This window comes from Rhineura floridana, chromosome 19 (genome assembly GCF_030035675.1).
Source record: "Rhineura floridana isolate rRhiFlo1 chromosome 19, rRhiFlo1.hap2, whole genome shotgun sequence".
NCBI lineage: Eukaryota > Metazoa > Chordata > Lepidosauria > Squamata > Rhineuridae > Rhineura > Rhineura floridana.
Window position 1 is genome coordinate 9,533,229 of NC_084498.1, and position 24,252 is coordinate 9,557,480.

Consider the following 24,252-nt stretch of genomic DNA (forward strand, 5'->3'; position numbering starts at 1 on the left):
AAGGAGCAGGAAGCATGAAACATGAACCCATGAATGTGAATATTTTGTTCAAGTGAATGTTACAGAGTAAGCCCAGAGGTTGGAAAGTTCCTTCTAAAAATGAAACTAGTTCAGGTTCAAGTTGCCCTAAAAAGGAACTAACTTCAGTTCACGTTTATCCCTTTACAAAATGTACTTAGTTCAGTTCATGTTCGGTTCACAGTTCAAGTTCACCCAAATGATCCTTGGCCCATTTTTTAAGCATTCAGAATGTTACAAGCTGCTGTGCTGAAGCATAAAATATACTTAGGAAAGACTAAGAAAACATCTAAACACACACACAGTGAAATGTGAATTGTTTGATTTAATCCCCCCCAAATTACGGTCTTTAAACTAAAAGCACCAAGAGTCTACAGAGTAAAAAAAACCTCCACATGTAAGAGAATGAACTTGAAGATGAAATTGTTCAAAGTTCCACCCCCAAACAAACTTTATTGTGTACATTTCACCCAGCAATTATGAGAACTACTTTCACGTGCAGTTCCAAGATTTTTTAATTAATTCAGTAAACTTCATTAAACCACACCAGTTCATTCCAAGCCCTGTGTAAACAACTTGCGACCCTCCCAGTTGTTGTGGGACTCCAACTCCCATTAGCCCCAGCCAACATGGCCAATGGTCAGGGATAGTAGGAGCTGGAGTCCAGCAACATCTAGAGAGCAAGAGTTTCACCTTCCCTGCTGTAAAGCCTGCTCCACATCTTGTTGTCATACCTCTGTCCGCCACATGGAAAATACAAGGCAGAGAGGAACTGAAAGCCCTATCTGCACTATACATTTAAAGCAGTATCACACAGCTTTAAGCAGTCATGGCTCCCCCACCAAAGAATTCTGAGAAGTGTAGTTTGTAAAGGATGCTACGAGTTGTTAGGAGATCCCTATTCCCCTCATAGAGCTTTCATTCCCAGCATGGTTTAACAATCAATCCCTCTTCCCAAGGAACTCAGGGAACTGTAGCTCTGTGAAGGGAATAAGAGTCTCCTAACAACTCTCAGCACCCCTTAACAAGCTACACTTCCCAGGACTCCTTGGGAAGCTGTGACTGTTTATAAAGTGGTATGACATTGCTTTAAATGTATACTGCAGATGAGGCCCAAGAGAGCTGTACTTGTATGGCATTGCTGAATGTGATTCTCCTTGTGGGGAATGTACTCCTGCTATACATTATCCAGTATACAACCTTCTGAAGAATAAGCCTGTTTAAACATTAGCCAAAACTGATTCTATCTGCTGCTCTGCTTTTACATCTGCTGCGTTTATTTGTTTTCTTCTGCTTTTACTGTTAACCACCCTGATGGTTATTTGTACTTAAGCATGGGCTATACATCTCCAGATTAACAATAAATAAATAAAGATGCATAATTCCATGTCAGACCATTGGACCATTTATTTCACTCTTGCCTTCACGAGGGGTGAGGAACCTTTTTCAACTCGAGGGCCACATTCCCTTCCAGAGGCTGCATGCCAATGGTGGGCATGGCCAGAGGCAAAGGTACACAGAGCAACAGAGGTGGCTTTTTCCTTTCTGCAGTTGGGGGCATTCCAGCCATACACCTCTCCATCCTCTATCCAGGCTGGCCAGAAGCGTTATTGCAAAAGAACACATTCCAGCCAGGCAAAAGCACTGAAGGAGGGGGCAGGGCAGGGCAGAGCAGAACCAGTGTGCGGTGAGGCCTAGGGAGGAGGGATATGGCCTAGGGAGAATCATGAGGGCTAGGCAGAGGCCCTGGAGGGCTGCACTGGGCCAGCCTGATCTATATTGATTGGGAGAGGTTCTCTAAGGTTTCAGGCAGGGGTCTTTCCAAACCTTACAGGGAGATACCAGGAATTGGGACCTTCCACAGGCAATGTTTTGCCACTGAGCAATGGCAGTCCCCAAATGAATGAAACAACTGTTTGCCTTTGTTGTACCTAACACTAGTCCTCCTCAGAGTAGGCCCATTTAAGTTAACAGGTATGACTAACTTAGATTCATTAATTTCTAAGGCTCTATTCTGGATACAACTTAGTTGAATACAACCCATTGACATTAATGGCCGTAAGTTACCCATGTCCATTCATTTCAATGGGTCTACTCTGACTAGGACTACCACTGAATGCAACCCAGTATCCCCAAGCCAGCAAACAAATGCTGTTGAGGTCCTCCTAAGTGCAACTCCCATAAAAGCCATAAGGCTTGGTCAGCAGAACTTTTGCCCTCCCCTCCCCAAGGCAAATGGCGAGATGAAGGCTGCCAGGACCTTCACAGCACTTTATGTTCCATGGTGGCAGGGCCCTTGGGGGAAGGAAAAACCCTAAATATAAAAACACCCCCCTTCACTAGCCCTTAGTGCTGTCAATCAAGTCAACCCCTATTTTATTTATTTAACAAAATGTATAGACCACTTGACTGTAATAAAACTGGTTTTACAAAGAAGCCCTTAATGTTATAAATAAAAATGGTTAGAACAAGTAATTAAAAACATTTAATAATTAAAATTAGCAATAAACTAAACAGAGATGTACATGTCTGGATGGCATTGTCTAAACAAAACAGTTTTAAGCAGGCACTGAAAAGAGTACAGTGAAGGTGCCTGCCTGATGTCAATAGGCAGGAAGTTCCAAAGAGTAGGTGCTGTCACACTTAAACATTTGAGAGGCAATGGTGTACTGACTGGAACGTTGCAGGGTGGCACTCTTCCCAGTCTGTTCACACTCCTCAAAAGTGGGCCATGGAAGGGGTCAGTAACTTGTGCTCTCCCATAGTTAGTCACACTCCCTCCCCCAAAAGACTGCCTCATGCTTTTGAGAACCAGGAGACTAAATTACATTCACATCCCACCCCCACACCAACTTCCAGCTTTTATGATTTAAGATGTGAAACATGGTTTTTATCCAGCCCTTCAAAGGACAGCACGAAAGCAGATGGTTGACACGTCAGCATCAAAGGGTGTAGCTTAGAGGCAGACAGCAACACAAGCAGGCTTTGGCTCTTCACGGCATGTGCATATTTTTCTTAGTAATTCCCTGAGCTCCACCCAGTTAAAAGGGCAGGCGGACCTCAACTCTCCCCTCACTGTATTCTCCGTGTCTCTCCCACAGGGACAGTTAAGACTATGCATGGGGGCCTGGGTGGAGGAACCACAGCCCTTCCCATGTGCCTTTGCAAACCAGGGAAGACTAACGCCCCACCGCTATCAAGGCTGGGTGACTGTGCGTTGGCTGGTACCTTGATAAGACGATGTTAGCAGGCTGGCTACAAGGCTGGCTATAAACCTGATACTCCACCCCAACATGGCCTATATGATATTTAAAATGGCTTCAGTTTGGTTCATTTGCAAAGAGGCTGCTTAAGACCCAATGGAAAAAGTAGCTGAAGGAGTAAAGTTTGTCATCTCAGCTGAGAAGATGTTGCCAGTCATATGCACAGGACATGGCCTTTGGCAATCCAACCAATGCAATCTCAAAAGCAATTGTAAAAGTTTGGCCCTCAGGAGAGAAAAGTATACAAACTGGACCTCTAGAGCCATGTTCTGGTTGCCCAGTTCCACTATGAAATCACCTGCTGAATCGCTGTTCTGGGCTCATGGTCTTGGTCACCCACTCTGCTGAATATCACTCTATCTGAAATCGCCTGCTGAATCACTTAGCCAGCCAGAACCCAGGGATCTGACTCCCTTGTTGTTCCTTCACTATCTCTAGACCCCTGCTTGCTGGAGCTACTTCAAAACATTATTTTCAGGTCTTCACCACTCATCCTGTTTTGTTCTGGACCTTTGTTAGCAAAGCAGAGATCCAAGAAGTCATTTCAGGGCTTGCCTGCTGCGTTTGCTGTTTCCTTGGCTGATCCAGAAATTTCAATGTGCTCCAGTGCTACTTCCAGATTGCCCATCAGGACTGGGAAAGGTCTATCTAGCTCTCTATCCTGTCTTCTGGAGGTCCTTTCCCTACAAACTGTAGCCTCCACATCTGCTCCCTCTGCCTCTCTTTGACTGTGTGTGTGAGACTGTGTTTCAGAAGCCATATTCTGGTCTTCTCTGCTGAGCTGCGCATGACTGAGGCCTAGTCTGCAAAGTGAGCCCAGAGAGAGAGAGGGAGGGAGGGAGAGAGGGAGGGAGGGGGGGGGAGGGGGAGAGAGGGGGGGGAGGGGGGAGGGAGGGAGGGAGGGAGAGAGAGAGAGAGACAGTGTGGACCTTCCTCAGTTGTGCTGAACTCATCTCCCCTAATCTCCTCTTATGCCTTTTGTCCTTGCTCCTTTTGTGTGTGTGTGTGTGTATGTGTGAATTTACTTATTTATTAGATTTATATCCCACCCTTCCTTCCAGTAGGAGCCCAGGGTGGCAAACAAAAGCACTAAAACCTCTCTAAAACATCATAAAAACAGACTTTAAAATATGTTAAAACAAAACATCCTTAAAAACATATTAAAACAAAACATTCTTAAAAACATCTTTTTTAAAAAAGAAAGCTTCAGTTATGATTAAGTTTATTTTGCTAATTCCCTCACGCATATTGTTACTGAGCTATCCTCAGTGATGTCAATAGATATGTACTGTTACTGAGCTATTCCCCATTGAAGTGTTAAATGTGTATATTTTGACTCTGTATAAGCTCAATAAATATCCTCATGTTTGAGATCTGTGTGAGTGTAAGTTACTGGGTAAATCTGCCAAGACGCACTATTGCCAATGTCAAAAGATCCTAATTCACAAGACTTGTAGAATGTGTGAATGTGAAACACGTGTCTACAGAGGAGTCTTGCTAACAGTGGAGAACCAATATACATCTAAAAAAGGTCTACACAAAAGCGCAATTATTTCCTTATGAACAGGCTGGGTAAAGGCAGTGCTTTTTCTGTGATAGTACTCACTGATACAGAATACTATCACCTCTCTTTTTGTCGCCCATGGCAGCCATTTTCTGCTGGTACTCATGGCATTTTTATCAATACATGCATTACTGGTACCCCATTTTTTTAATCAAAAAAATCCAAAGCACTAGATGCAGCAGCTAGCTTCGGACTCTGGTACAAACTGAACATGTCATTTAAGAAAATGTTGCTATTTAATACTTGTTTTAAAGAAAAATAAAAACTGTGCAGACTGACGTTCTCTCCTACCTTCTTTAAGTAGAAGATTAAAGATTTAGCACTGATATAGGGCAGAGTAGTCAAGGTGGTGCCTTTCAGATGCCGCTGGACCACAGTTCCCATCAGCCCCAGCCAGCATGGCCAATTGTCAGGAATGATGACAGTTGTAGTCTAGCAATATCTGGAGGGCACCACGCTGGCTACCCTTGATATAGAGCTGCTTTAATAATAATAATAATAATAATAATAATAATAATATCCCACCCTTCCTCCCAGTAGGAGCCCAGTCTTCAGAGAGCGTCACACACAGTACATTATGCGTATGTAACAGCCAGTGTGGTAAAGTTGTTAGATTGTCAGATTAGGGCTAATGAGCCCTGGGTTCAAATCTCCACTTGTAATAATAATATAATAATAAAATTTTATTTATGAGTCGCCTATCTGGCCGAATTAACGGCCACTCTAGGCGACGTACATTAATACAATAAAATACAATATAAAACCAGTAAAAACCACAGTCAATAATTAAACTAAACACCACTCTTCCAGTTAATCAACAGCATTAAAAACTAACCCACCCCAGAAATCCCGTAGGCTTGTCTAAACAGCCAGGTCTTCAAGGCTCGGCAGAAACTTATCAGGGAGGGGGCATGACGAAGGTCGAACGGAAGGGAATTCCAGAGGGTGGGGGCCACAATCGAAAATGCCCTCTCTCTAGTCCGCACCAGCCTCGCTATTTTAACTGGCGGGACTGAGAGAAGGTCTTGTGTGGCTGATCTTGTCAGGCGGCATAATTGGTGATGCTGGAGGCGCTCCTTCAGATAAACTGGGCCGAAACCGTATAGGGCTTTAAAGGTCAACACCAACACCTTGAATTGGGCCCGGTAAACAACTGGTCACGCAAGAACAATTCCTCCAGAACTGGTTACAATCTCAGTTCAAAATGGGTGGCAGCTGCGGACTCACAACGACTGACCTCCTTGGTGATCCCCTTGGAAATGCCTGCACTTCATTAGGGTGCCTCCAGATTGCCACTATTTTGCAGGAAGGATTCAAGCACATACAGGAACTTTAAGTTTGCACAATTAAAGTGGTTTAAAGCGCTCTTTTTTTTTTTTAAATTCGATTTATTAATCGCCCATCTGGCTGGATTTACCAGCCACTCTGTTGCTCTAGCACAACAAACCCACTTAAAACATCCCTCATGCAAATCAAGATGAAGGCTCACTCTTGTGTAACCCGCCCTACAAACAAATCTGGACAAAGCTCAGTAACGCAAGCTTTGTGCAAACGAATCAGTATAAATGCTTAATAGATTGCCCAGAGGAGTCCTAAATCAGACCACTGGTCCATCTAGCCTAGAGTGTAATGGAAGTGACTCACTCTAAGGCAGCCTTCCCCAACCTTGTACCCCAAGGGATGATGGGAGTTGGAGTCCAAAAACATCTGAAAGGCACCAGGTTGGAGAAGGCTGTTCCAGGGACTCAGGCAGTGAAAACTTTGCAGCCTAAGATTCTTTTACCAGAGATGTTGGGTATTGAACCCAGGACCTCTGCCATGAGAAACACGTGCTCAACCACTGAGTTTTAGGCTGCATACACCCAAAACAATTATACAACATTTAAAAGCACTCAAAAGAAATCCTGGGATCTGTAGTTTGTTAAGCGTGCTGGAAACTGTAGCTCTGTGAGGGGTAAACTACAGTTCCTAGGATTCCTTGGGGTGGTTTAAATGTATGGTGTGTATGCAGTAGGGTTGCCAGGTCAGAAGTATCCCAAACCCTGAGATTTTGGGGGTGGGCCTGAGTGATGTCATGGGGAAGGTCCAAGTGACATCATGGGGTGGGTCCAAGTGATATCATTAAGCATAATACATTAAGCATCAACCACAGTTGCTTGGTGCTTACGATTCATACAAAAACATTTATCTGATTGGAAATTAAGATAGAATCTTAGCTAAAAGCCTGGGTAGGGAACATTTAATCTAGCCAATTCACTTCTGGCAAAAAGGGTTCAAGTGCTTTCAGGCCAGGCCAGGCCAGGCCAGTCACCGGAAGGCCATTGTAGGAAGAAAGGAGCCTAGTGTTGTGGAGATGTTAGATGGGAACACTCAGGAGTAAAGATGGATGCCCCCGAAGAGCTGCAATTCTAAACACACTTACTAAGAACTCAATAGGACTTACTTCTCAGTAGATATGGTTTGGATTGTGTTGTTGGTAAAGCTTGACTAGGGATCCTCTGCAAAGATATCCATATCCAAGTAGGGTTGGCAACACCCTCCCTGCAATGCCCTGCCCCTACCTTTTAACATCCAAATTTCTTTACAGATTTGACCCTTCACTTCAGAAAGAGGTCTGAGTAATGAGTAAGAAGATTCTCTACCCTTTTCTGTCTCTCCTGTGGGCTGCTATAAACGCACTTCATCAGCCAACCCAATTCCAGTGAATATAACTGACAGAGTGAAAGCACACATGATTTGGTCTACCTTCATAGGCAGCAGCTTGGAAACAACAATTGCAGCCACGCTGCCTGTTATGTGAATTCTCTTTTACCACTATTGGACAAAAAACAAACAACAAGGTGTATCATCAGTGGGTTTAAGAAGGTTGAGCAGAGCACATGGAACTGCTGTTGTTGCCTCTATGGATGAAAGGGAGTGAGGATAAAGGTAAATGAAATGCAAATAGAAAGAGAAGAACAAAAGACAGTGATGATTTCTTAAATGCAGTACCATACCAACCACAACAAGATTCCTAAGAGTAAACAAAGTATCTCAAAACCAGTCAGGATTCCTAACCAAAAACCAAAAATATGATAAATGAAGAAATATCTGTATAAGCATGACTATCAACTTAGTCCCAGTGTATTCAGTGGGGCTTACTCAAACAAAGACAGAACTGCAACCTCAAGTGATAAGCAACTTCATTCGTGCAACCCAAAATTCAGATTCATGCCACTGTAAGTTGTTTTGCAACTCTTTATACTTGTTTTTATGGTTATTGGATTTTAAAGGGTTTTATTTCTTATTGTGAGCTGCCTTGGTTTCCAGACTTCAACCCTACCTCACAGGGTTGCTGGAAAGATTCCCATAGACACACATACACTGGAGATGAAAAAATACATACACCCCATGTAATAGTTTATTGTCAAAACCAGTTCATTGCAGAACATTAAAAAAAATCAGTATTAATTTCCTACATAATAAAAACAGTGATACCTAAGTAAGCGCTGCCTAACTGCTTCAAAAATAGGATTGGAGGGGGAGCGAAAGATATACAACACAAACACAATTCTTTCCTATGTTCACTCAAAAGTCCCATCAATTTACAGCACAATCCTAACCATGTCTACTCAAAAGGAAGTCCTATTGAATTCAATGCGGTTTACTCTAGAAAGCAAGTACTGGATTAAAGCTTCAATTTGGGAAGTTCGCAAAACACTGCCCTCTTCAAAATTTAAACCTGTCTGACTCCTACACACAAGAGAGAAAAAGACTGAGAGCTTACTTATTCAATCTGTGAGATGTTCAGAAAAAAGCACGTTTCTGAGCCTTGGGCCAGTCACTGCCTCTCAGCCTCAGAGGGAGGCAATGGTAAACACCCTCTGAATACCGCTTACCATGAAAACGCTGTTCATAGGGTCGCTATAAGTTGGAATCGACTTGAAGGCACATAACAACAACAAGACAGAAACAGCTAGCTTGAGTGCTGAAAGGGCTGGGATTAGAGCAGAATTCAGAGCAACTAAGAAGTTGTGGGGTGGCTGGCGGCTGACGTTTTGGTGTATGTCTCTGGAACCAGACCTAGACACTTAATTTTTTTAAATGAAAGCTGAAAGTCCAGAGATTAAAGTGGGTCAGCCAGAGACCCAGAGGGGACCCCTAAAAACTGGAGTCTCAGGCTGAAAAACGGAGATCTGATAACCCTAGTATGCAGCCAGAAAGCTCAAAGGGGATTGAAGAGCGCTGTGGCATTCCTACCAATGCAACGAAAGTCAAAAAGCCAGGACAACATGTGCTTTTGCTTCTATATCTGTTTGGCACCAACAGGGAAATGGCAGGGGCTGGATCCTGATACAAGCATATTGGCTGCTATATCTAAGGTACATTTTTTGCAATGCATCTTTGGCCTCATGCAAAGGCAGGCCGAAAAGGATGTGCACTGTACATATCTGGAAAGCAATTCCACTCCCAATAGAAAATGCTTTGAAGTCTAACATGCAGCTCCTCTTCTCATCCCACCTCACCCCCCACAACATACATAAAAGGGGAGCTATAACTAAGGGCTTTTTTGATAAAACAGAAAGAAGGTCACTATTACCATTTACCAAGGCCCCTAAAACTGGAGTGAGGGAGACATCGTTTATGCTATCCGTCATCCAAATGAATGCTCTTGAGCTTTAAACTGGCCCTGAAAAGGCCAAGCTAAAAGGGGTGACTAAATCAATAGGAAACATATTGCTTGCTTTAAAGCTGCCGAGCCAAAAATTTTAAAAAAAGAAAGAAAAAGGCAACAACCCCAAATTTGCACTCTTCTCTTCCCCCGTCCTCTCCTCCACTGTCTTGCCTCATCCATACAAAAACACAACAAAAACTGTGAACCATCTGTGTGAGGTAAGAGAGCCAAATGGGCAATGCTCCCGGTCCTGAACCAGCAAAAGGCCTTCAGGCCTGAGGAGGAGGTCTCTCTCTCTCTCTCTCTCTCTGTGTGTGTGTGTGTGTGTGTGTGTAAAAAAGGAATGTTTTTGCGATAATAGCTTGTAACAGACAAAGGCTCAGTCAAAAGGCCTGAGGGACAGGGAACCCCTCACTCATGATGTGATGATGCCCACTTGAAAAACTGGCCTATGAAGCAGCTTGGGTGGTTTTGGCTCCAAAGCTGTTAAGAGCAGCAGAGCGGGCTCAGGTGTTTTTTTTTTTTGGGGGGGGGGGAATCCCCATCCCACACATCCCACTGCCATATTTGCTTTGAGAAGGTCATTGGTGGTGGGTGGGTAGAAGGAATTGAATCCCCCCCCAAAAAACCTGGGCAATTGGAACAATTAATTCATGTTGCCTACAAGAACTTTCTTTGCCAAGACAACAAGTGGGCTGCTATGTGTGGATGGCTCATTTCCTTACATTAGAATTTATTTATTAAAGCTATATCCTGCCCCCCCTCCCGAAGGAGCTCAGGGCAGCAAATACTTCAGTAATAAAAATACAATTAAAATAAAATAAAAACATATTTAAAACATTTAAGAACAAAAACAATAAAAAACCTGAAGCAAATTTAAGAACACCTATAAACAAATCATGTATCTGGATAGGAGAAGTTTGCAGCAGGCATAGAATAGGAGTATAGTGTCTAAAGGAGACTAGCCTGCTATAGGCAGGGAGTTCCAAAGTATAGGCATTGCCACACTAAAGGAATGACTCCTTACAAACCCAGAACAGACACTGCATGGCACCTATACACTTGCCAGTTCTGCAGATCGAATTACCACATCTTTTATTTAAGGAAGTGCATTTCTCTCTATATACCCCCCCCCAAAAAATGGCATCCCAAATTCTGTAACAAGGAAATACAAACAAGGAAATGCAGGGTGGGGGAGGAGGCACCATGTAAGATTAAGAAGGGCTGTATTCACTGTCTTCATAGAATCACAGAATAGTAGAGTTGGAAGGGGCCTATAAGGCCATCAAGTCCAACCCCCATCAAGTCCATGTCTTAGTACATGCTTTGCTTAGTACATGTCTTGCTTTCATATCTCCAGGCACCTCCAGGTAGGTCTGGGAGAGTACCCATCCTGAAACTCTGGACAGGTGCTGCCAGTCAGTGTAGGCAATACTGACCTAGATGGGCTCAGAGTAAGGCAGCATCCTACATTTGTATGTTTTAATGCTGTTCCTAAAAACTTGTGTGCCTGCATCTGCATGAGAAAAGGCAGAGGTCCGGTGACTGAGGGTGAGACTTCTTCATCTGCATCTCCACCCTTTCTTATCAGATCAAGGAGCTTGATACCAGAGCAAGGCCCCCTGATAGCGGAAGGACTTTTAAGACATGCATTACGAGGTTTCCATTCGTGGTGTCTCCTCAAGTGTTTGACTGTCAATACCAAGGAGGCGCAGGGAGGGGATGGAAAGCTGCAAATTGCCCATTAGGTGCCCCCGCCGTTTCCACTGTGAATGCCACTGAGAATCCTTTACAGGAAGCCTTGCCCTTCCAGTCAGGGTATTAGCATTGATTGTCCAAGAAGTAATGGCTCCAGCTGAGCACTAAAAGCCTTCTGCAGGCCGCGGAGAGCAGCTGGCCCCTGGCCCTGCTCCAGCTCTCCTTGCCCCCATCCACAAGCAATGCCAGGGGCATTAATAAAAGCAACCGCCCAGCTCTCTGCACTTCATCAGGGCAGAGCGAGACACAACACTCCCTCTAATTAGCCATGCCTGCCTGACTCTGCTAAGAGAGAGAGAAAGAAAGAGAAGCTTTTCAGTCTCCACCTCCACCTCTATGATCATTACCTGCCTGCCCCCCTGACCCCCCCCCGACTTTCTTACCTTCTTTCTCAGCAAGAGCAGGGCTCCTGCCCTGGGCCTTGGGACTGCTGCTCAATGGGGGCTCCTTTCCAGCTGGCTGTTGCTGCAGCTGCTTGCTCTGTGCCGAGTCTTCCCAGGCAGACTCGTGGGCTATGGTGATTTGCTGCTGGTAAAGGGCCAAAGCGTGATGAGGCACCTGAGGCTTCGTGCTTCCACTCTGCAATGCTCCCTCCAGCAAGCCTTCTGAAATCTGCAGGGAAGAGAAAAGCTGGATGGATTGTGCCATTTGCAGCTGGTGTGCGCGCACACACACACCATAGGGGATCAACAAAGGCCTCATTTCAGCTCCTTTGCAGGGAACTTTTTAAAAACCAGTTAATCCCCACTGAGCCCCTGATTTTTTCCCAGTCCAGGGAACACAAACCGTATCAAGGGTGGGGATTTTTTTTCCAGTTCAAGGGCCACATTCCATTGAGGCCAACCTTCCAGAGGCCACATGCTAAGTGTGAGCAGGACTAGAGGGAAAAGTGGGCAGGGTCATGAATGTGCGTCTTACCTTACGGCCATCCACATGTCAGAGCCTGACAGCGGTATCTGGACATTTCCTCCTCCATCCAGGCAAGCAAGAGGTATTGCCGCAGGAAGGGGTGGAGCAGGGCAAGGGAGGGGTGTAGTCTGGGGAGAGGTCATAGCAATGGGAGCGTCCTGAGGGCCAGATAGAGAGGCTTGGAGGGCCAGTTTTCACTCCAGGGCCTGAGGTTTTCCACCCCTGAACTGGGTGATAAAGCCCGCTTAGTGCCTGACCGAAGGCATAAGATGCACCCCTAGAAAATGACAGCTGCTCTCCTTGCTTGGCGCAAACTCATTGTCGCTTTGGGGAGCTGAACAGTCCACACTAATTACTCCTACCAATTATTGCAGACCTCAGTGCTCTGTAGGAACCTGGCTCTTAAAGCCACAGCTTTCAAGCAGTGGGAGATGCTTTGAGGTAAGGGCTGCAGCTTGCTCTGGGAGGCACTACTCACAATGGGCGGGATGGCAGCAGCTCTTTGCTTCAGCTGTTTCAAGTCCAATGGCTTCTGAGGCGAGGAGTTCAGCCGGGCATCGTTAGTGGCATTAAGAAGGCTGGGCCGAGGAGAGACCAGCCTACATGGAGACACAAAGCACTGTGGTTAAGAACAGCACTTCCATTATGGATGGCTACCATTGTACAGAGATCCTATATCAGGAATGCGGAACCCGAACCCACCATCCCCAGATGTTGCTGGACTCCAACTCCCATCAGCCCCAGCCAGCATGGTCAATGGCCAGGGAATTATGGGAGCTGTAATCTAGCAACATCTGGAGGGCCACAGGTTCCCCATCCCTGTCCTAGACTATAGGTAAAGAACCTGTGACATTTGATCCAATTTTATGAGCCCTGCAACCTATTTCCAAAAGCCCTCTGTAAGGAATCAGAACAGGCCTCTGACAAATGCAGTGTCTCTCTCCTCCACCAGTGAGGAGGAAGAGAGAAGGCAAGAGAGCAAGTGGACAGAGAAAAAGGTTTTCTCCTCTCATAACATTAGAATTCTGGGAAATCCAATCAAGTTGAATTTTGGGACAAAAAAAATAAAGTACTTCTGTACACATCACATAGTTCATCCAACAAACCTTTTAAAAAATTAACTTTATTAAGGAAAAAAATTACAAACAATTAAAAAAAAAGAAAAAAAGAAGAAAAGGGAACAAAAACGTTTTACAAAGATACTTTCCCAACAAGTCTTTTAAGGAAATACTTTTATCCCAGTCTTCAGCAGTATTGGGATTATTTTAAGATATTTTTAAAGACTGTAAAAATATTTTTAAAAAGATTTTTTAAAGATTTTTTAAAAGATGTCTTGTTTTTAAGTTGTTTTTAAAAATGTTTTTAATTTTTTATCATTTGTTGTCTGCTGCCCTGGGCTCCTAGGAGGAAGGGCGAGGTAGAAATTTAATAATAAATAAATAGTTAAAACTATGGAATTTGCTCCCACAAGACGCAGTGATTGCCATCAATTTGGACGACTTTAAAAGATTAGACACATTCATGGAGGATAAGGCTATCAATGGCTACTGTCACTGTTGGAGGCGGTGTGCTTTTGAATACCAGTTGCTGGGAATCACGGGTGGGGACAGTGATGTACTCAGCGTTCTGCTTGCAGGCTTCTCACAGACATCTGGTTGGCCATTGTGAGAACAGAGTGCTGGACTAGATGGGTCTTCAGCTTGATCCAGCAGGGCTCTCCTCATGTTCTTATGGAAGAGGGTGGGGGGAGAGAAGGGGTGATCCCTCCGATTTTTTGTTCTGCCCTCACTTACTGTTGGCTTGAGCCCCACCCAAAATTGGCATGTGGACCCTGAGAAGTTACTTTCAAGGGAATGCGGCTCTCAACAGAAAAACAAACAAACAAAAGCTTGCTGATCCCTATGGAAAACAGTAACTTTTGCTCAGAGATTAGAAGTTCCCAACGCCACCTCTGCTGGCACAACAAACTAGTGCTCTAGAAAGTGATTTTTGTTTAGGATTCAGGAATGAGTCTCCCCCCTTCATGGAGTCTCACAGAAATGATGTGAAATCTGAAACTGTGGGGCGGGAGGGAGGCACAGTGTTTTATTCAACAACAATCTCAGAGTAGAAAGGATAGCTTGGTCTGTCTTCTAATGCTCAATATACCAGCTTAAGTTCCCTGTAGCTCCCCTGTTCCTCTGCCATAGCTTGCCCCAGAAAGTAAATTCATGATACCAAAATTTGTGCCTCTGAGATAAGGCAGCATAGAAATTTAAACTACGCAAATGAAGAATATTTGATAATGAATGGCATTTTTATCCCACCTTCCTTTAAGAAACTCAAGGAAGTGTAAATAGTTCTCCCACTGCCTGTTTTATCTTCACAACAACCCTGCGAGGTAGGTTAGGTTGAAAGAAGGACTGCTCCAAAGTGACCCTTGGAGTGTCATGGCTGAGTGGGGATTTGAACCCAGGCCTCCTAGTTCTAGTTCATCATCCACTACACTTCTGCTGGCTCATAAGCCTACTTTTGCACAGGAAACAGAAACCAGATGTTGGCTCAATTAGCCATTTTCTCTATCCTCCCTCTTCTGCCCACCAAGAAAGAATCACAGGACAGGAAGAGACCAGGAGTGGCTAACCTATAGCCGGCAGACAGTCCACCACCCTATCTTCCCTGACGATTGGCTGTCTTGGCCAAGGATGATGGCAGCTAGAGTCCAAAAACATCTGGAGGCACCACAATGGCTACCTCTCACCTAGACCAACCCCAGGCACAAGGCAAGCCCATGCACCCTCAGACCCCTGGCTCCACCACCATCTCCCAACCCTACCCAGCACGGCCGGAGTTCAATTCCAACGGAAGAAGGAAGTCGAATATCCGGTAAAAGGGGTTGAGGTCCACTCAGCCTTCCATCCATCCATGGTCGGTAAAATGAGTACCCGGCATACGCTGGGGGGTAAAGAAAGGCCGGGGAAGGAACTGGCAATCCCACCCCATATATACAGTCTGCCTAGTAAACATTGCAAGATGTCACCCTAAGAGCCGGAAACGACTCGCACTATAAGTGCAGGGATACCTTTACCTTTTTTAGACAATGCTATTGTTTGGTGGGTTTGCAGCAAGATAACAGACTGGGCACTTAAAAAGTACAAATCAACAGCACCTCATCCACCTGGAGAAAAAGTGACATGTGGTGCCCCAAGGTTCTGTCCTGGGCCTGGTGTTGTTTACCATCTCTATGAATGACTTAGATGAAGGAGCGGAGGGGATCCTAATATCTTAAGAAGAGAGAAACAAGATCCAAGATGATTGTGACAGGATGGAGAACTGGGCCAAAATGAACAAAATGCAATTCAAAAGAGCTAAATGAAAAATTTGCACTCAGGTAGGAAGAATAGCAGCACATATAAAAGACTGGAGGATTTTAGTAGACAGCAAGCTAAACATGAGGCAGCAGTGTGATGTGGTGGCAAAGAAAGGCTAATGCATTTGTAGGTTGCATCAACAACCGTACAGCGCCCAGATTGGGAGAAGCAGCCGTACTACTCTCCTCTGCCTTGCCTGGAATATTGTGTTCAGTTTTGGGCAGTGCAGTTTAAAGGACAACGTGGACAAACTAGAATGCATCAAGAGGAAGGTGGCAAAGAATATGAGAGGCATCAGGACCTACCTTATCATGAGGCAAAGTGAGGCAATTGCCTCAGGTGGGGGGGGGGCAATGAGCTTGCGTTCCCCTCAGGCCATCACCTCTCACTTGCCTTGCCAGACCTCGCACCCAGATCCAGCTACTGCTGCTGGTGCCATCACCCACCAAGCTAGCCAGCTCCTATTTGGTTCTTCAGTCCCATCCTCTGCCCATACCTCACTCTGAGGATGGGGATCCTTCCTCAGAGCAAGGCATTCTGGGTGAGATGGCCAGGAGGGTGTCTGTATCATGGCTGCTTTGCCACAGCAGCTAGAAATTCTTTTTTTTAAAATAGTTTAAAGTTATTAACTTTAAGAGAATTTCTCCTGAGGCAGCCCAGGCACTCTCCTGGGCCACCTTGCCCAGAATGCTTTGCTCTTCTTCAGAGAGAGGCAAAGGGGAGAGGAAGGCAGAAACATTGAATGCTGCTGGTCACATCAAGGGCAGCAAAAGAGCAAAAAACAACCCCCCTCAAGTAAGTGGGGGATGGGAAAGGGAGAGCAGAGGAGAGGAGGAATGGCCATGAGGGAGAGGAAAGGTGGCAAAAAAGACATTGGGCAGCACAATGTCTTGCACTGGCCTGAAGAAAGTCCTCTAAGGAAAGGCTGAAGGCATTGGCAGTATTTTGTCTTGATCAAGAGGTGATATGATAGTTATCTTCAAATAGCTGAAGGGCTGTTACATAGATGATGGGTCCAATTTATTCTCTATTGCCCCAGAAGAAAGGATCCAAACCAATGAGTTCAAATTAAAAGGGAAAGTATTTAGACTAAGCATTAGGAAGAACATCCTGACAGCAGGTGTCCCTGAGAAGCTACCTGGACAGAAAAGCCTGTCTAAGTGGCTCAAGTTAAAAAGCCAAGCTACACACACTGCTGCAGAAGGCAAAATCAGCCCTAGATCATTAAGGAAATTTGATCTGAAGGGAAAAAAAGATTCCTTTCCAGATATACTCATCCATCAGAATCTGAGCAGAAACTAAGCAAAGAGCTCTCCAACAACAAATCTGGAGAGCTGTGGCCGCAGGGAGCCAACTGTTAATCAGCAAGTTTCGGTTCTGTTCTCAGTTAAGTGTCTTGCTCTGCAAGAGAAAGATAAGGATCAGCCTTAGCTTGGGGAGGAGAAAGAGGGAGACTGGGAGGAACGTCTGCATCTGGATTAATTATAGCGGAAAAGCACGGAGTTCAAGGACACAAAGAGAGTCTGAAAGTCAAGAAGGTGCTTTAGGATGGGAAGCATGTGCTTATGTGCATGTGGACACATGTGCTCGTGTGTGTGTTTGTGTGTAGACAGATCAGTTTTTTTATACGATCAGCAGCCAAATAGACTTGTTCAGCTATGCTTCAACTGCCTGTCAGAGACAAAAATGAATTAAATGTCTCACAGATGTGCAGCTGGGTATCCTTTTGTGCCATCTACCTCATAACAAAATATTATAAGATAGTAGCAAAATGCCTGCCATGATGACAGGTGGGTATTTCGTATCATATGGACCCCTTTGTGTTTGTGGTGGGAAATCCCGCTTGGTGACAGCCACATTATCAGAGGCGTTGAGTAGATTCTGCCTTCACTGCAAGCAGTGTTGTTGGTTTTGTTGTTGCTATTTGATTTATATCCAGCCCTTCCTCCCAGCAGGAGTGTTAAAATGCTGGGCTATACTTCCCCCCCCCATAGGAGTGAATGGCAACCATTCACTTATATGGGATAAAGAAAAGGAGTGTGACACTGTAGTAAGAGGCTGAAGGCCAGCCGTTAAGAATCAAGCCTCCTCTAAATCTGGATAACCCTGTTCCTGGATTCTTTTTCTTGGTCACTCTAGAGCATGATGGAATGTTGGGAATAGGCAAAACTGCCCCATGGATACCAGCCAATCAGGCCTGGATGAATGAGAGGGAGCAAAAGGGAGGTACAGCAGAGGTAACAGATCAGAGGAAGCAGATACAAGAAGATTACTCTTCCTTGGTCTAAAAGTTGTTTCAGATGCACTGACCATCCTACAAAGAAAGGGCCCCTGAATAACAAAATGCATAAGAGTCAAGTGCAGCAATTAAGATCACGTGTGAGGCTTCACTGCAATTTAACAGGGCTCATATGCTCACGGCAAATTACAAGATGTCCTCCCTTTGAGAACCCAACCCTTGCCCCATTCGCAGACTGATGGGGCGGGGAACCATGCAGGTCTGCACTTGCAGGAGTGCAGAAAACTGGGCGTATGCACAGCACAATTCTTCAGCAGCCGGTATGGTATGTTGGCACCAGATCAGAGGATCAGAAAACTGCATCTCTATCCCTTTCCCTGATTATGTGGCATAGCATAATTCCGTGGCCACCATTCCACCACAAACAGCAATCACAGCGCAGTTGCACAGGTATCCTATACACCAGGGATGAGGAACCTGTGGCCCTCCAGATGTTGTTGGATGAAATCTCCATTCCCCTTTACCATTGGGCCCTGCTGGCTGGCGCTCATCTGGAGGGTCTTGCAGGTGAGTAGGGAAGCAGCACAGGCTGGAGAGCTGTGGAGGGTGGGGCTGCGGGAATTACACAGAATGACCTAAAGTTCCCTGTGTGAAGGCACCTCCAGATCTTACCAACCCTTTGCTAGCATTGCCAATCCACCCTTCTGTGAAACTGATGGGTGGGAAACCAGACTGGGCCAAGGGCAGACTCTGTGTGGTCTGTGGGTATCAGATGCACTGGGAGGGAGAATCTGAACCCTCAAAACAGGCACATATGTAGACATGCCCCCAGTTGGCATGGCTATCACATTTCCCAGCTGAGCCAAACATAATGAGCTCTCCTTGGATAGGAATAAAATAAGAGGAAAGGAGCCTTCTTCCACAGTTAGGTCCCTGGGAAGCAGCTCCCAGATGGTGCTTGAGCCAGTTGCTATCTCAGGTGTAGCCAGGGCTACAGGTAGTGAGAATTCCTGTTCATTTCGGCATGTACTAGGGGACATCTCCCAAACATTTAGAGACATGGAAGAGGAGGGAAAGGGATCGCAAGGCAGATATGGGATTTTATTCCCTTCACGTGGCCAGGCCGTGCTTGTTTGTCTGCCTGAGCTTGAACATGGAGTGACCTTGACATTTATAGACGGTGACATAACTTGCTAAGAAAAACGAGGATGCGAGCCTGGCTTTAAAACCTACTGGTAGTTATAGAGGGGTAATCGAAGAGCACACTGCGAGAAGTGCAGCAAAGGGATCCAGGGGCCAATCCTCAATGTTAGGAGCAGAGGGACAGTTTCGAGCAGAGGGACAGTTTCGGTGGTGTTGGCCTCTGCCACAGAGCTAGCTGGAAGCATGTCCTGTACTTTCATCTGGCTATTGAAAGCCTGAAGTCCTTTTGATTGCCTCAGCGAAGCCTGTAACCCTGTTGGCCATGAGCCTTTGTTCAGTTCCAGGTCACAGACAGTTCTTTGCCCACTTACTGTCACACATCCGATTACTGCTATTTAACCTGCTTCAGTCCTGGATTTGTTTACACATTTGATTACTCCAATGTAATCTTACAACGAAGCAGGCATTTGTTCTTTAGAAACTAATAATAGCATGGCCCCTTGCAACTGGTTACTGCCTTCACCTGTGCTTATCCTAAAGAGATTTGGGCTACCTGCCCCTGCTGGACTTTGCCTGATAATTATGCTTGCTCTTGGCTAAAATGCCATTAGATACTCCATCTTTTGTCACCTGAGGTAAAAACAACAACCAGCTGAATCAAACAAAGACTTCTAGAACTTAAATTGCAAAATTCATTATCTCTGGCAAAAAGGGTTTTGCTCATCACTGGTCCTCAGCCTAGTAGTGACTATTTACCTCTTAGCAACTTTTAATATTCTTAGAGAAAGGAGAGCATTTACCATTAGCTAGGTTCAATGCTTTGCCCTGAGCAGTTCTGGAAGGATGATTTACTAGGCTGCCTTGGAACTTGAAAATTTCTCCTTGCAAAAACAGTTCCATCAAAATGTTAGCCCATTTTTCCCCTATACTAGCAGTTTTAGGGGGAAACAAATCCCGATTTATCTGCCCAGAACTTTCTCTACCCTTGGAGAATTCAGATGAATTCTGTGTTTCAATTCTAATGGCAGACTCCAACCCTAAGATCACAGAAAAATATAGCCAAGTTCCTTGTTGTAGCCATCAAAACCTGAGCAGAGTTATTAAAGGGAAGGTAAATTGTCTGCATTTTGAACTATTTCTGATTGTTCATGGACTTTTGAATACTCTTATACAAAAGGGCGCCATTTGTGTGCATGCATATTATTTTTCTTTGCTTGATTGTCTTCAAAACCCTATGCTGTATTTGATGTTTATGGTCCATAGCACAAATAAACTGAACTCACACAGTGCAGTGGTAAATATGAGCTTTCAGCAAGTTAAAAAGTCAGAAGAAGAGGTCCTTCAAATTTTGGCAAATCAGGAAATTGTTTCCTTAATTCTGTTGTCATCTTGGGATAACTGATCAGGGACCAAGCATCTTTTTAAAATCACTGATCAAATCATCAGAACTTTTCAGTTGCTATCACAATGGCAAAAAACTTTTGAGAAGGGGCTTGGGGGGCTTCTTTCAGAACACCTGGTGGTCCCAAGTCTTGCTCCCTTGGTTAATATATTTAAAATATTTTATTTGTTTGTATTTAGAATGTCAGCAACAAAAGGCCCAGGCCCTGACTGAAGGAGCAACAACACAGCATGTGCCTATGGACCAAGAGTTGTTGCACAGTTTCTGAGCAAGGAGTCTACTTGACTTGATTCTAACCAAACGAGATGACTTAATAGATGAAGTGGCAGTTACGAGACCTCTGGGGGAAAGTGACCAGGTTATACTTGAGTTCTTGATTTTAAAGGAAGCAAAAGCTGAGAGTAGCCATAAGCGTGCCCTGGACTTTAGGAAAGCAGATTTTATTAAACTCAGAACAACGACAAGTAAGGTTCCATGGCAAGCGACCATGATGAGAAAAGGAGTCCAAGATGGGTGGGAGCCGCTAAAAAAGGAAATTCTAAAGGGACAATGGCAAACCATTCCAACAATGAAAAAAAGATGGAAGACAGCAGAAGAAGCCAATGTGCCTTCACAAAAAAATTAAGAGATGACCTGAAAACAAAAAAGGACATATACAGGAAGCGGAAGGAAGGCTAGGCCACAAAGAAAGAATACAGACAGGTAAGCACAGAATTGCAGAGATGGCATCAGGAAGGCTAAAGCTGAGAATGAGCTGAATGCTAAAAACAACAAAAAAGCTTTCTTCAGGTACATCCACAGTAAAAGACAGAGAAAAGAAATGGTGGCACAAAATGATAACAGATGAAAAAGAAAAGGCAGAGGTACTCAATTTCTTATTTGGCTGTCTTCTCTCAAAAGAGGTCTATGACCCTCCTGGGAAATGTGAAGTTGAAGGGGCAGGATTGCAGCTGGAGACTGATAGACAAATGGTCAAGGAATACCAAATCACTTTGAAAGAGTTCAAATCTGCAGGACCCAATGAACTGCATCCTAGAGTATTGAAGGAACTGACTGAAGAACTCTCGGAACCATTGTCTATTATCTTTGCAAAATTGTGGAGGATGGATGCAGTGCCGGATAACTGGAGGAGGACTAATGTTGTCCCTATGTTTAAAAAGGGCAACAAAGAGGAACCTGGGAACTACAGACGAGTCAGCCTGACATCAATCCCTGGGAAAATTCTAGAGCAGATTATAAAGCGGTCAGTCTGTAAGCACCTTGAAAACAATGCAATGAGTACTAGGAGCCAAGATGGATTTATCCTGCACAAATCCTGCCAGACTAAACTTATCTTATTTTTTTCCATCAGGTAACCTCCTTGGTAGACTGTGGGAATGCTGTGGACATAATATATCTCAACTTCAGCATAGGTTTTGACAAAGTGTCCCATGATATTCTGATTATCAAGCTAGCTAAATGTGGGCTGGATGGAACAACTATCAGGTGGATCCACAGTTGGCTAGAGAATTGTACTCAAAGAGTGCTTATCAATGGTTCCTTCTCAGTCTGGGGGAGGTAATGAGTAGGGTAAGCCTCGGTTCTGGGCTCAATACTGTTCAATATTTTTATTAATGACTTGGATGAGGAGGGGCAGGAAATGTTCTATCAAATTTGCAGGTTATACTAAATTGGGAGGGATAGCTAATATCCTGGAGGGCAGAAACAAAATTCAAAGTGATCTTGATAGGATGGACAACTGGGCTGAAAACAACAGAGTGAAATTTAACAAGGATAAGTGCAAGGTGCTACACTTAGGAAAACGAAAACAAGTGCATGCTTATAAGATGGGGGATACTTGGCTCAGCAGTACGACATGTGAGAAGGATCTTGGAATTATCGTTGATCACAAGCTGAATATGAGCCAACAGTGTGATGTGGCTGCAAAAAAGGCAAATGCTATATTAGCCTGCATTAACAGAAGTATAGTTTCCAAATCGCGTGGTGTATTAGTTCCCCTCTATGAAGCACTGGTTAGGCCTCATCTTGAGTACTGTGTACAGTTCTGGTCTCCACACTTCAAGAAGGATGCCGACAAACTGGAACAGGTTCAGAGGAGGGCAACAAGGATGATCAGAGGACTGGAAACCAAGCCCTATGAGGAGAGACTGAAAGAACTGGGCATGTTTAGCTTTGAGAAGAGAAGACTATGGTGAGATAGCATTCTTCAAGTACTTGAAAGGCTGTCACACAGAGGCGGACGAGGATCTCTTCTTAATCATCCCAGAGTGCAGGACATGGAATAATGGGCTCAAGTTACAGGATGCCAGATTTCAACTGAACATCAGGAAAAACTTCTTCAATTAAAACGGTATGACAATGGAACCAATTACCTAGGGAGATGGTGGGCAGCAGTTGGACAGCCACCTATCAGGTATCCTATGGGGTATGCTTTAAGTTGGATTCTTGCAGGGAGCAGGGTGTTGGACTCAATGGCCTTATAGGTCCCTTCCAACTCTGCTATTCTATGATTCTAAGCAATCCCTGGAACTCTTTTACTACCAGCAGTTAGGGCACCTGGCAGCAATTAGAGCAGTTACGTTAGGACATGGTCTATGAAGCCACAGTACACCAGGTCTCCCTCGAGCTTTCCAGTTGCTGAAAATAACACAGGTCTCTGGCTCCTTGTGGTTGATACTACTTCTCCTGCTTTGCTGATCTCCCTGTGATATTGACCTTGGACTGTTTCCTGAACTTGCTTCTGGATCATGTTTTGGACCTAGATGAAATACTCTGTGCTTGACCCTAGCTTGTTGAGACTACACTGCACCCTGAACCCTGCTCTTGGCTAAGTGTGTTGCTAAGAGTCTTTTACGACCTTGGACTAAGACCTGGAATGCTGAGGACACCCTCTGGAGCATGACAGTGGTATAGATAATAAAAATATTAAGTAATAATAATAAAATATTAGTGCCAGGACAAATTTATTTTCAACAATCTGGAGTAACTATATTTCTTTTGTTCATCAGCAAGAGTGTGGGATGCCAGGTATACACAGATATAGGACTTGTAAAAGGTTCATTCAAATTTGGTAACAGCAGTTTAGAGCTGGAAGATATTACTTTTAAGGACAGTTCCCAAAATAACCTAGCAAGTGTTTTTAAACTGCTTTTTAAAAATGTGTTTTTAAATTTGTATATTTGTTTTTAATGTTTTTAATTGTTGTAAACCGCCAGAGAGCTTCAGCTATGGGGTGGTATACAAATGAAATAAATAAATGAATAAATGCCAGAGAAACACAAAAATATAATATAAAAATCCTTCTCCTCACCTGCACCTAGCATTTGATGCTATCATGCATTGTTATATATGGCTGTATTGTTTAGATGTGTTTATACCATACATGTTAGTTTTGAATATTATTCAAAGAGAGTGGTCAGCAGTGCTGGAGAGTCCTAGTCAGTTGGAAGGGTGACAGGGTCAACCATCAACATTGTCCTGGGAGGTTTTAAACTATGAAACAAATAGGATAAGGTTTCTGCTTGGCTCCCTAGAACATTTTTACCACCTAACATCCTCACTTCTCTCTGAGCAATGAACTGACAATCATTAACTTATGTCTGTACCGGCTGGCCTTCTGCATTCATTTATATTTAGCATGACCTACAGCTGAACTTTCATTCCTAGCACTGCCAGCAGCCTCTATAAAATATATATGTAAAGATAATTATCTTGGGGACTAGGTTTACAAAAAAACCAAACAAACATGGGAAGAGCTAAAAGCTGTTATTGCCCTTGCTTTGGTCTGACAATAGCTGGCAAGATCTGCCGAATGTTGGAGGGCAGCCAGGGAAAGTCACTCTGAGCACCACTCCGACAAACTGTGCTTCATCTCACTGCTCTCCTCAGGGCTTGCCCATAATGTAGCTTACTGCAGCTAAAATGTGTGTGCTGGTGGTTCAGTGTTTGTGCT

General features: G+C 44.4%; 1 protein-coding gene across 19 annotated transcripts in view; it reads right to left on the reverse strand.

Annotated features, from left to right (window-relative positions):
* NCOR2 (nuclear receptor corepressor 2) overlaps positions 1–24,252 on the reverse strand; it is a 477,973-nt gene that overhangs the window by 63,900 nt on the left and 389,821 nt on the right. For all 19 annotated transcript variants that reach the window (XM_061603067.1, XM_061603079.1, XM_061603080.1 and 16 more), the window contains 2 exons: positions 12,645–12,765; positions 11,641–11,869 (listed from right to left, as the gene is read on the reverse strand). In XM_061603067.1, coding sequence (XP_061459051.1) covers positions 11,641–11,869; positions 12,645–12,765 — 350 coding nt within the window. The remainder of the gene's footprint in view (positions 1–11,640; positions 11,870–12,644; positions 12,766–24,252) is intronic.